The sequence below is a fragment of the Tachysurus vachellii genome, chromosome 21 (assembly GCF_030014155.1).
Source record: "Tachysurus vachellii isolate PV-2020 chromosome 21, HZAU_Pvac_v1, whole genome shotgun sequence".
Lineage (NCBI taxonomy): Eukaryota > Metazoa > Chordata > Actinopteri > Siluriformes > Bagridae > Tachysurus > Tachysurus vachellii.
Window position 1 is genome coordinate 7,763,243 of NC_083480.1, and position 14,188 is coordinate 7,777,430.

The 14,188-nt window shown below is 37.8% G+C and overlaps 1 protein-coding gene across 1 annotated transcript in view; it reads right to left on the reverse strand.

Moving 5' to 3' along the window:
- sdc3 (syndecan 3) overlaps positions 1–14,188 on the reverse strand; it is a 29,761-nt gene that overhangs the window by 4,378 nt on the left and 11,195 nt on the right. Inside the window, exons 2-4 of the mRNA XM_060897106.1 lie at positions 4,810–4,903; positions 2,211–3,055; positions 1,497–1,725 (exon numbers count right to left, since the gene is read on the reverse strand). Coding sequence (XP_060753089.1) covers positions 1,497–1,725; positions 2,211–3,055; positions 4,810–4,903 — 1,168 coding nt within the window. The remainder of the gene's footprint in view (positions 1–1,496; positions 1,726–2,210; positions 3,056–4,809; positions 4,904–14,188) is intronic.

The following is a 14,188-nucleotide window of genomic DNA, read 5'->3' on the forward strand; positions in this document are numbered from 1 at the left end:
ACAGGGAAGACGGTACATGCCATACCTCCCACTCAGTGTGAATGAACACCACCTCTGTATGCTATCCCTTGGTCAAAAGAGACCACAATTGAAAAAATAATATTTGTATGATGGACAATTCCCAGCACAAAAATGACACTCTCATGGTAGTGGTTACTGGTATGTAGTGGAGTTCCTATAGTTGTCCCAGTGATGGACCAGGTTAGTTAAACTGAAAAGTGAATCATACGTTACATTTAGCTAATAAAATGGCTAATAAGTGTAGCTATCAGGCAGCTGTAATGAACAAAATTAGCCCTGAATAAATAGAGTCTTCAGAAAAAACTTCTTAAAGCAGATATAAGTGCTGTATACACTTGAACAGTCGATTATGGACTGTTGGTTTTGATGGACAAACCATTTAATCCAAATACAAGGAAAGTAGTTAAGGACTGGTTTCTAACTAGGCCTAAGCTTTCTAGTTCCTTTCCTATATATTTCTTGCACAGCTTCGAGCTGTGTTTAAGATTCATGCATTACCTGAAAAATGTAAAGAGACATGGCACCCCAAATTGTTGATTATAAAGCAATATATACAAAATGACTAGGTTTACATTACATTTATTAGTTAAACTGTTATTAAAATAGTTTTCTCCCTCAGGGGATAAGGACATCTCCAGTGGAGTCACTGTCTCATTATGGGGTTGATAAAGCAAGACTGCTCTATAAGCTGTCAGTAAATGCTCTCCAAAAATATCACAGATATTAATGTTAGGTGCAGAAGCAAGGTTGTATTTCAGTATATCTTCAAGAATGACTTTATAGCAGAATAATACATGACTAAAATATATGGCATGATAATATAAATGCCAAAGGTGTACCATATGCACAAGTCAGAAAATGAATGTGGAAAAATTAAGACATAAATACGATCATCTGCACATGGCTTATAAGCTGTAGTGATCTAGTCTGATAAATACTGGATGTAATGGCTACATGGCAATAAAGTATTCAGTGAGAAAGCAGGAACAAATAAACTACAGTTCAATGGGGAATCCTCCATTACCGACAAATCTAGTCCTTCTTGTTAGTGATTTGTCTCAAGTACAATTAAAATATACTTTAAAAAAATTCTTATATAGTACAAAAAAATATACTTCATACAGGAAAGAAGTTGTTGAAGAAAAATATATTAAATATCTGACCTTGCTGTGACCTTGACCATGTTTGGATTAATTCTAAAATCAAACTGCTTTTGGATTAATTCATCTGCTGGGAATAATTCCACATAAAACGTACATTTAACCATTCGTTTCTGAGATATATTGCTAATTAGAATCGCTGACAGATGCACAGACACCCTGAAAACAATAATGTATACAAGAACCAAGACACTGAGATCACAAAAGTCAAACAGAGAAAGGAAGAAATAAACATAAGGGAAAACTGTCATATCACCGTAATTCAACTGTTCAAATAAAAGGGCAACAACTGTGAGTTTCAGCCCTTTTTCTTACCTATCAAAACTTCTTTTCTTTCCAAGATGTTTTTCTGAGGAAGCTGAGCAGCTGAACTGCCTGTATCTATTGTGTTGCCAGTTAAATCAGGCTCTGCACCAACGTCCGAAGCACCTTTGCCATGCCCTAATTCATTTCCTCGTCGTCCATCCTCCTCTCGGATCTCAGAGTCCCCACTGGGACCAGCAACTGCAACTTCATTATTAATGTCTGTTTCTGGTGTTTTTACCTGATAGAAAAACACATGAAAAACATTTCACTGTACAATTAGAAATCTCTACAGACTGAGATTTAGTCACATTTGTTGTACTTTCCTGTTAATGTAAGTCCCAAATATACCACTAGATTAAACCATCTCACGAGTTCTTATATGCTGTAATGGCTATAAAGATTATTAGATATTTCTTCCCCATTTGTAACAACGCAAACATAACCAAATCACATTAAGGTGTTAGATATTGTGCTTTGTTCTAATTACGTCATCTCATGAGATTGCACTCAGAAACTGGCAACATGCCAGTTCCTTACAAATGTATTTAATGAAAACGCTGTATCTACTGTTTCTTTCTTATGAACACCACACCATTGCAGTCTCTTTTTTTATTTTAACAGTAATATGGGCTATTTTTAAATATGTTTTTACTTTCCTAAATATAATGGGTGTCTCCTTATTATAATGGGTGAAAGTGAACTGATATAACACTGTATTGTTACCTGTACTGTAGAAGCTGGCACTGGGCGTGTACTTTCAGTGGGTGTGGCTGGGCTGGCTGTAGATTGGGGTTTCCGTGGACGTTTAGGAGAGATACTGGGAACAGGATGAGGTTTTCGTGATCGAGGAGGGGCGGTGCTGGGTGTGGCAGGAGTCGTGATTGGCCTAGTTGTAGTGGAAGCAATAGTGATGGGAGCCACCTCAGTGGGTTGAGTTACGATGTCATCTGTGAAGAGGTCCTCTGAGCTGAATGATTCGAAGGGGGAGGTTTCTGTAGAAATAAACAAACCATCCTCTTCTTCAGTGGTGACTATATCCTCATTGGGACTGGGGGTCTTGTTTCCAATCATTAGAGTGTCTGTGGTCATTTTTGGAACAATGGGGGCAGTTGTACTTCTTGCCCTCTCTCGTGCCTTTTCACGTTCATGTTCACGTTCTCTCTCCCTCTCTCTTTCTCTTTCTCTCTCCCTCTCTCTATCCCGTTCTCTCTCCCTTTCTCTTTCTCTCTCCCTCTCTCGCTCTCTCTCCTTCTCTCGCTCCCTCTCCCTCTCTCGCTCTCTCTCCCTCTCCCGCTCTCTTTCCCTTTCCCGCTCTCTTTCCCTCTCCCGCACCCTCTCCATCTCCTGCTCAGTCTGCTGCTCTCTCTTTTTCTCCATCTCCATCTCCAGTTCCCTCTCATTATCCATGCCACTCTCCCTGTCTACTTCTGGCGCCGGGGTGCTGCTAGGCTCTGCAGCGGGTGGGGCTGAAGGGGCGGGTCCAGAGGCCTGTGTGGTTGAAACTGGGAGGGACTCTTTTGTAGGGGTAGATGCACTCGGTTCAGTCAAGTCTATCTCCATCACAGGATCTAGATGCAGAAAGAGAGAGAGAGAAGGATAGAGGGAGCAAGGGAGGATAGATCAATATTTACTGCTTTAATGTGTGATATGATATCTTGATAAAATTTCCTGCAAGGCTACTGAAAAATTGTTGGGCAATTTGAGCATCTCAGCACATAACTTTTATGACAAACACTAGAAACACACTGTAATCTACATATTAAACATAATGACACACACACACAAATAAAAGGGACTGCACTTCATTAATAAAAACCTTTAGAGAATGAAATTCACCAAAAAATGCACACACACAAACGCACACACACCACACAGAGCTATTTCCTGTATCTAAATCACTGTATGAACTTATTTACAGCAATCTGATTACAGAATGCAGATCAGGTGATAGAATAGAGGCAGATATAAAATATATAATGATGGATATTTTAATGTGTGTTTTATAGTGTGATGGCTGAAATGTAAGTACATGAGGAAAGGGTGTTATGGAAGAGCTCTAGAAAGACAGAAAGGTGTTGAGCGAGTCATAGCAGCTGGTGCAGAAACTCCACAGAGGACTTGAATAAAACAGCTGCCCAGCTTTCAATTTACACTCATCCAGATTTGCTGTCTGATTGTCACGAAATAATTTTTTTCACACATACAGTATATAGTGCTAATACTATGCTTTCCTTGTAAGGATTTGATTTGTGTAATGTGATAACATTTGTGTTAATTCACAGATCGATAATCTTCATATTACGCTTTAACCCTTATGGCTGGTTTATACTTCAGAATAATGTCAGAAGTGCTTCTGATAACGTCTGAAAGCCTGCTACGTTCATAGTAGATCTGTAGCTATTTTTAGCTATTATCTGGTGTAATGCCTGAATGAAGCCAACTAGTTTAAGTTAAGGCTTGGCCTTGAAAAGGATTTGATGATTTTCAGCCTCGATCTTGACTCGTTCTTGGTTTCATTTGAGCTTGACTTCAGCCTGGACCCATTATTACTCCATCCTGGTCGGATCTCAGATTGTCCTCGTCTAAGGCATAACAATGGCATAGTCAATTGTAGTCATTTGTCTTGACTACAACCCTAGGTACAGTTACATACATTTTTTGTTTTTCTTTGTTGTTTGAATTTTAATTCTCCATTATTGATTAGTTCCTGTCTATACATAAGACAATTCTCAAGCGATTGTTCATTTTATAGTAATGTTCATCAGTGTCATTTGACTAATGCCAGGCATCCTGATCAAAAAAGACATAATTTTTAAATTTGAAAAGGAGAAGGATAAACAATCTCTGATCTTTAAATGTCTTTAAATGTTTTCACATTTTCAAAATAAACTGCTAATAAATGATTTATTTCCTTAATGGAATCACACTCTGACCACTCATGTAAGAAATTTGCTTCACTAATTTTTTTATTTGCTACTTTTCATAGCATTCTCAAAGCTCCTGCCAGACTGACCCACTTCATATATCACCACTGGAAAATTGCATCAGACGTTTCTGTCTTGAAGAGAGAATTTTCCAAAGTGGCCAATTCCATGAAAGCCTCAAAATTGTCTTTAACACTTTTATCCTCATTAACACATTTGGTTTTCTTACTTCTAAAATATTACAATAGAAACCTTTGGGGACTTCGTTTTTTCCACAAAATCAATGTTTAAAATTGATCAAGGAGTAACATTATGCAGGCACACACACTCACTCTCATACACACACACACACACACACACACACACACAGGCAGCTACATAAGTACACCAACACTTACAGCCTGAGCCTGAACCAGAGAAATAGTCCTCATCATCATAGAGGTCATTTCCAGAGCCCTCCTGATCCACTGGCCGCAATGAGTGACGCTGTGTCTAAAACAAAAGACAAAGAAAGCCATTTTTAGTATAAAGTAAACAAAATTAGATTTCATGTCAACTATGCACTGTATATTGTCCATGCACACACACACTGATTAGATTTACAAACCTTCTTTAAGAAATGGTTGCTTTATAAATGATAAATCATTATAATTTGATTGTTTAAAGGCATGAGGCATATATTTGGGGTCTTCTAGGGTCATTTATACAGAACAAAGTTGTTCAAACATTTTACTCACAGTGGTGAATGGCAAGTTGTTATGGCTTTATTCATAATTAGCATTATGAATCCATGTGTGTGTGTGTGTGTGTGTGTGTGTGTGTGTGTGTGTGTGTGTGTGTGTGTGTGTGCATGTGTGTGAACAGAGGGGTCTAGCGTGGGGAGCCATTTTACATGGAAGCCCGTTGCTAGGGGCAACCCTTGCTTTAACCCAGTTTCCCAATTAAAGTTGGATAGAAAATCCAGCAAAAGAAAAAGCTTCCCTTACACCTAAGGTGTCAGCTCAGTCTCCAACACAGCAGCGAGGAATTCTCCTTTTCATCAACACTCTGCTGGTGCTAGACCTGGTGCAATAGCAAACCTTTTTACAAACATCCCTGCATGGTTTAAAGGCCAAATGATTATGCAATCAAATGAGGCAGTTAAAAATAATAACATTAACAACCTTGAGAAAATATATTTTAGCATCTCTTAATTTCTGTGCTTACATCTTAAAAATATTATCATCAGTTTTAACACGTTATTTTGGTTTTGTCTATTCGTTCAGCTCAAATTAAGTTGTATTGGCAACTGCATCAGTTACGTGGCTCTAAAATATAAGCTTTTAGAGCCCTGGAAAAGGCTATTGGAACAACACAGACTTCTCAGTGCCTGTGTTGGGAATGGACATAGTGTTTGTTGTCAGGTACAAATTTATTATGTGCTTGTTTGAGTTCTAAATCTTTTTTGTCACTCCTGCCTGATTTCATATTAGTTTCATTGTCTATGGTTAACTGCCAGCCACATTAGTGTGCTGTAAGTGCAATTGTTTTAACAATGCTTTCTAGCCGTTGCGCATTCTGGCCAAAGCCATGATATATCAGCAGCAGCTTTCTGCCCTCCCCCTTTTACATCCATCTCTCGTCCAGCTGCCTCTGCCTCTCTTTCCTTCCTGCCCCTTTTCCAGCTGCCTCTGCCCTTCTTTCATTCCTTTGCTCTTTCATTCCATCATTCTTTATGATCTCTCTTCCCTTCCCCCATGTTTTATACCAGTGGCTGTCCCAGCAGGACCCCAAAATCGTTACGTAAACCACAGCACATCCCCCTCCAAGCGACACACAACATGTCTCAAAAAAGTCTGCTTACAGACACAAACATGCTCATAAAATTAGATTTTAAAATAATGAATCAGTGTTGCTATGTTTTAAGGCTGGAGAGAGAGACTGATTTAACGAGCACACACAACCCAGCATGAAAAATCTTCCACATAGCTATAGATAAGTAACAGTATCACAAAATGTCATGACCAACCAATCGGCCTCCAACTGTTCACCCATCTGTGCCTCTGTGTCGCTACATATTCTATATGTGTGTCTGTGTAACCTCCTCTGTAATAACAGGGTTTCTTTGCAGTGTAATTTGGTAAAATGCATGATTAAGGGGTAGACCAGGCCTTGACTATAGTGTTTGAGAATGTGTGTGCTTGAGTGTGTGTGTGTGTGTGTGTGTGTGTGTGTGTGTGTGTGTGTGTGTGTGTGTGTGTGTGTGTGAGGATGGGGACAGATAAAAAGTGAAATATGAATTTCACAAAGCATAAAACACAAGATTCTGTGAGAACGTATATTTCTCTCCTCTTTGCTCATTAAACTTCCTTTCTGCTGCCATGATAAATTGGTTTGATTCACTTTTTTTTTGGACTCTGGCTACTGACAACAGCTGTGAAAGCGAGAAAGAAGTGGAAATCAAGAGGGTGGCAGCGACACAGCAGAAGGCAGAGATCACTATTGTTTAATGAAGGCAGCCATTAAAACTCAGTAAAGGTCACTAGGTAAAGACATCATCACAGGGGGTCAAATGATCGATCAGCAGTAATTCACTGGTGAAATCACTAATACCACTTCTGCCATATCTGTTATCCTGTATCAAGCTTTGCAGTGAGGTGTATCTGTGTATGTGCGAGAAAGGAGACGGAGTATAGAGTAGACCAACCCTTAATCCCAGCAACAAGCAATGCACTAATCCCATGGGATTAGAACCATGTCAGATGGTTACACATTTCATCTAAGCAAACGTTCCTTTGTTATATTCATGATGGTTGTCAGAATAAATTCTCACATTTTAGTATTATGTATAACAGCATATTCAAGAGCAAAAAAACACATTTGTATGTTTAATATCCTATGTTTCTTAAATGTTTGGGGAATGTCATTTACTGCATGATTTATTTTAACATAGCTTTTATGTCACGCCACTTTTTAGAAACACAAGCAGGTAGAAAAGTTCTGCCTGCGGTTATATGCGGTTAAATTGATGCCCCAAATGCTAAATCTGGCAGCACGGTTTCAAACTCCTTCTGATACTAAAGGAACAATCATTTAAACCTATCGTTTATCAATATTAAACATTTAACAACTGTATATTCAAGCAATATTATACATCTACCTACAGTTTATTATATCTGATGAAAGTGCAAGTCTGAACAGAACACAGATCACATAATGATTGATTCGTTTTGGCAACATTAACAACTCACAAACAGTGTTAGAATTAGAAAAGCTTGTAGAAATAACCAACTGGTGGTTCCACAGTGATCTTGTATTTACCTGTCAGTAATAAATGTTGTATGGTGTATTAGTGTGTTTATATTTAGAGTGGCACAGAAAGTTCACAAAAAGCAGCTAAATCATCTAAGATTGTGGTTTGCAAGCTCTGATTTAAAATGGCACTACAAACAGGGAACTCGTATCTGATTTAATAAAACAGATTAAATGAGCTTTACTGTCCTGGCATTCAAGTGCCCAATAACATGTGACAAGGAGCTTATTAATAATTTAGGTTTGGAAGTTTTTGCCAGTGAAGCTTGGCAAGATCCGATCCATGTTTTTTCCCCTGTTTATATCAGCAGGAGATTTTATCATGCAAATATGAAAACATAAACGTCTACTTTTTTATTTACAGAACCAGATCTCGAATATCCCTTTGGTAAAATAGATGTATATGAAACAGGTATAAATTCTAATTAGATGCAGTTTTCCTCAAACTCATGCACACCCAGACGGAGCAAGCAGAAAAAAAAATGACTAAATGCAAGCAGACGTCTATTTCTGATTAGTACTCCTGATTTGTAGCATTGATATCATTTGTGCTAAATATAGCAATCCACAACATAACGCAGAGAAAAAGCAGAAGGCAGAATTTCAACAAGATTTTAAATATTTTAATTAGCTGTACATTTACCACAGAAGCTTATCAGATGATGCTAAGAAGCTAATTATGAATGTAAGTTGACTGCAATGTGAAAGGTCTGTCAGCTTTAACATGCACAAATGTAGCACTTAATAAACACCCACATTTCATCTCTTAAAGCTGGACTGATCTGATACCACCCAATAGCACTACTGCCCTGAAGAAGCACTCTTATACCGTAAAAAAAAAACACATCTAACAAGCAGTGCTTTAGATGAATAATAAATAATTATAAAATCAAGGAAAATACTTTTAGTCTGAATAAATAATAATGCTCTTCTTTAATTTTTTTTCTTCTTTCTCTGCTTTAATGCTCCAGTACTTGACGTAGACCCTGTTTAATACAGGAACGGTTCTTCTAAGTTTGTTGTTAATGTTGTTATAGTAACATGTTAAGTTGTAAGATCTTGGTAATGATCCTTCACTCTCGTGCTGCCTTTTCTCTTTCTCCCTTTCACTCACACACTGATGCACAAACACACACCACTCTGTGTGGAACAACACCCCACCCTTAACAGGTTGAGTGCAGGTCAAGTTGCAGGGAAGAGAGTTTAGCTGCTCCTTGACTTAAAAGCTGATCTCTCTCACTTTCTCTGAGTGTGTGTGTATATTGTGGGGTCCTGTTTAATGTGAGTAGCTGGGCCAAAAATGTGCATGTTTGTTTAATGTAAGACGTTACTTCTAAATGAGTTTGAGTTTGCAATGTTTGTCTGAATACTCTCTTTCTTTCAAGCAGTTGGGTTGGAGTTTCCTGTGGATCATAACTTCTCTCATGTTCCTAAGAAACTTTCCAAAGGGGCTAAAAAATGCGGGCAGGGTCTCAGGGATGGTCGGCTTTGTGTGTGTGTGTGTGTGCGCGTGCGCGTGCGTGTGTCCCATCTTTGTGCCTGTGAACAACCTTCCCCCATTCCCATAAGCCCATGCTGTTAAGGGTACAAATCTATGAAAGAGAAGAGAAAAAGAAATAGAGAGAGAGAGAGAGAGAGAGAGAGAGAGAGAGAGAGAGAGAGAGAGAAGGCCTCAAAGACAGAGGAGAAAAAATAAAACTGCAGTTAAAAAAAGGCTAAAGGTCAGAGAAAGCATTAAATCTAAATCCATCTTTGTTGTCAAAAGCTACAAATAATTAATTTATTTAATGATTGGGAATTCTAAACATCCACAAGATAGTTTATGACAAGTAATTAAAGATATGCTAAGTGTCAAATAGAAGTGCGAACCCAGAGGAGCAGCTGAGCAAAGCCATTTCAGTTGTATAATTTAAAAATGTTCTTTACTGCAGTTATATGCAACAGATTGGTGGTGGACTTTGAATAAGAACCTTGGAAATCTTATTATAGGAAGAAACCTGCCGAACCTCCAGGACTTGTTCAGCTTCAGAGCCAAGAAGACAAAATATAATCAGTAATTTTTCTCAGTCACGCTGTTATGAACTAAACATCAAGTAACAGAAAGCCTTGATCAATATAGCATCTTTTTAACGGTCCATAATAGTGGCCCATATTATAACTTAAATACCACAAACATGCAATTTCAGTCCATTTAAAATAACTTACAATGAGATGTTGCTAAAGAGATTACTAAGTGGCCTGAGAAGTCCTACATATTTATATTCATCATGGATATGCACAAATAAGCAATTTGATACATAACAGAGCAATAAACCCTAAAACCTACAAGATTCTGTTTTAACATTAGCTAATGTAGCTAGTTGTATCTGTACTTTAGTGATTTAGTAGTTTAGTATCTGAGTCTTGAATTTACATTGCCATAACCTCAGAAATGAACAGGCAGTTAATAAAGTTAAACAAGTTAGTTAGCCAGTTAGCATCCTGCATGTAAACCACAAACAGGTGACAAATTGAAGCAAAAAGTTTTACCAAGTTATGGACCAGAAGAACAGCCAATGTGCTAAACTCCTATCTGTATCCTGGTCTCTATTTACATTGTCATACGCTCACTAATTTATTTAACTGCAAGTTAAATCTATCAAAATTTACCACAAAAAATCTGACAGCTTTACCATAAGTACTACCGCTAAAAGTAGCTCATTCTATCAGACAGGATAGACCCTAAGTCATGAAGTGTATTTCTTGACAGTACTAACTGATGTTTAATGTAAACTGTCTTTGAACCATGCTTTTGGGAAAGCCTACTGGGAAAGTACTCAAACAAATGTGTTTATATCCATGTCTTTGTTATCTGAGTGTTCTGTTAAGACACAGAGAGCAAAATATTTTACTGGGTTCATGCTGTGTTTCCTCTGAACCTGAACTTATAAACAAAGACGGAACATTTTCATTCCAACCAAAATCACTAAGCTTACAGCTCTGTTGTCTGTCCTTTTGTGTATTTTGTACTTTGACTATACAATCTGTATTTAACTGATCTACATTTAGTTACTGCTCTAAAGGCACATGTGGGAAAAAAAGGATGATAGACTAAATAATCCGCTTTATTCACATTCATAACACAAGCGATTGTGTTTCACATGCACCTTCTCAATCACTGCTGCTGACGTGTTACAACGTGTCAGCAATAAGGGCTGAAATATATCAACCCAAATGAAGATTAAATCTAGGCAGTGTGGCAGTCTGCGTAATCGACTGTCACTGATAGACTGCATGAATCAGTATGGGTTAGAAATAAATCAGCCATATCTGTGCCATGTTATGTCATTCTGTGTATGTTTCTTATTACCACTGGATGTGATTTTGCAGTTTTTTAGTCCAAAATCCAAAATAATCTGCTTTCAGACATTTGTTAATAGCAAATAATCTGATGTGGGTCTTGTTCATTCATTCATTCATCCATCTTCTACCGCTTATCCGAACTACCTCGGGTCACGGGGAGCCTGTGCCTATCTCAGGCGTCATTGGGCATCAAGGCAGGATACACCCTGGACGGAGTGCCAACCCATCGCAGGGCACACACACACACACTCTCATTCACTCATGCAATCACACACTAGGGACAATTTTCCAGAGATGCCAATCAACCTACCATGCATGTCTTTGGACCGGGGGAGGAAACCGGAGTACCCGGAGGAAATCCCTGAGGCACGGGGAGAACATGCAAACTCCACACACACAAGATGGAGGCGGGAATCGAACCCCGACCCTGGAGGTGTGAGGCAAACGTGCTAACCACTAAGCCACCGTGCCCCCCCTGGGTCTTGTTCATAACCACCAATCTAAATACTGTGTAGAGGTTAAAATGGTGCTATAACTGCATTCAGTACAGAGCAGACAGTCCAAACATGTACAAACTATTGCTAAAATCATATATTATTTGCATGACCTGTCAACTAAAGCCACAGATCAACAGAGGAGATACATGAAATAAGTACTATATGTGTACTGTATATACAAGTTATAAATGATGTTTCCAGTAAGGTTATCTCGACAATGCACTGATTGTTTAATGAACAGTTCCCAGTTACAAGTAATCTGAAAATTAGAGGCTGTCAGACAGGCTCCAGTAGCCAGTTCCTTTTCTCTTCTCTTGCTATTTTTATTATCTGCAGTGTCTATAAACTCTCTTACATCTGCAGATCCACGTCTGCTCTTAAGAGCCAGTGCTAAACACACCATCACTCATTTTAAAATGAAGAAATGCAATTTACAGATCATCCCAAACCAATTCTGAGGCCATCAAGTCATGTGTGTTTGTGTGGTTAGGAGTAATGAAAGACATATTTGTTTCTAAATGAGTTGCACATGAGCAGAATTTAGCTCGCTTCGATCATGTGGATTAACAGCAAAATGTTCTGTGTCACATTATATCTAACAAACAATCTGTCAGAGTGAGTCTTGCTATTTAAATATTGTTCACATTTTCATCATTTTTATGAGGTGAAAGTTAAGGCCAAAAAAAATTTATTTAACTTTTTGTCACATTACTGTAAGATACAATGTGAATTAGACCATTTATTTTAGTGTTTTTTTTTAGGTATGCCATAATTATCATGTTTATTGTATGACATTATATAACATTTCTACAAAAGAACAAATAGTTTCAGGAAAAAAATAAACATTGATCATTAGAGCCAGATTACCTGCAAGTTTTTAAACTATAAATGCTATACTTTAAATCTCAGTGACTTCTTCATAATCATCTACGATTCCTCTCCTTCCTCTCTTACTTCCCAATCTTGCTTTTCATTCGGTTTTTCTTTTTGTTCTATTTAAAAGTAACATCCGTCTTACAAGATCCCATCACAAGAAGACAGCTCAGACAGAGAGCTGTTTGCATCTAGCAGTTTCATGTGTCTTTCATTCATATCCAGTTTAATACCAGGTCTGAATAAGGCCTTATTTGAGTCAATCTTTTTTCTTTGGAAAAGGCTCAGGTGGCATTTACTCAGGCATACAGGGCTATGCCTTACATAATGAGCCTGTATAGTAAAGAGGAAGCCTTTGGGGATGTTCATTGTGTATTGGAGGGAATACATTTTTATATATTTTAAAATTAATATATATTCCTACATGAAGACAGCAGGTTGTCACGCAGGTCCTGGTGAAATTTTTAGCTAAATTTTGAACAATATGTATTGACTTTTTTTTTTTAATTTGACAAAAAATGGCAGCTTTAGATCTTTTGTATATCTAAAAGACGAAAGTGTGGTACGTAATGAGCCATGAGAAATCCTATCCTGCTTCCAACATTATTGTTCCTCTGTGGGTGTACATCATGGCCTTAGGTATGTTGAGTGTCTGAGCTACTCTAAGCTCTTTAGTAACTACATTTTAATCTTTTTTCTTGCTCACTGTCTCCTTGTCTGTCTTCCACTTTGCCCTGCCTATAGCAGGTGCTTCAGTTCTTAATATTTCATCCTTACACTCTTTGAGTTAGTCACAGAGTAATCTCCATTACTGGCATGACTGAGTAGGAGGATGTGTGTGTGTGTGTGTGTGTGTGTCTCAGTTTTCACGGATCGATCAATATCACTTTCCATACACGATATGTTAAGTGAGCAAATTCTGATTTAGTAGATGAGAGGAAATAAGACTGACAGAGATCGATTACCTGTCTGCCTCTGTGCTCTTTCTTCATGTCTCACTTTCTTGCCTGCTTGTGCATGCACACATACACACACATATATCAAGTGTAAGTGCACAGATATTTTGCAAAACACTGCTCAGAGGCTATACAACTGAAAAGGCAACAAACTTCTCATATAATATTTTATTAACGGGCCTGAATTATATTCCAGACTCAGCTGGCTGTCTGTTCCTTTGAAAGATTATTCCAATGTTTTTCAACTTGAACTCTTTGGTATTTGTAGTGTGTATGACCCAAGAATTTCAATTTCCATGTATGGAGAAAAAAATGAGCAAAACAATATTTATTAAAAACTCACACGTCCATGGGTAACTGTTGGGGCAGGCAGCAAACTTTCATAACTCTTGCAGCCAAAGGTGTTTGTAAAATAAATGTTACATTAGTATAATTCATCTTTTCAACAACGATACAGATTTTGTAGTCATTACCAACTTAAAAAAAGCTCAGGAGAAACGTGAAAGTGGCTACGTTTTGCCTAAATGAATTATTACTACAAACTCTTACGGAAAGCATTGAAATAAATGGATAAAACTTACAGCTTTCTCTCAAGTCTGTCTCATCCAAGGCCTTCATTGTAAACCTTTAAGCACTGCTGTTTTGAATGGACACAATATAGTGACACATTTTTATTAAGGAAATGAAATAACTGCCCTTAGATTGCAATAATAATGGTCCTGCAGTCCATTACTTTATCAGGTCTATGTTTGGTTCGTATTCAGCCTCACATTTTATGCAATGTCCCTTACCATAACTGTGCATGGAGGATAAATAAA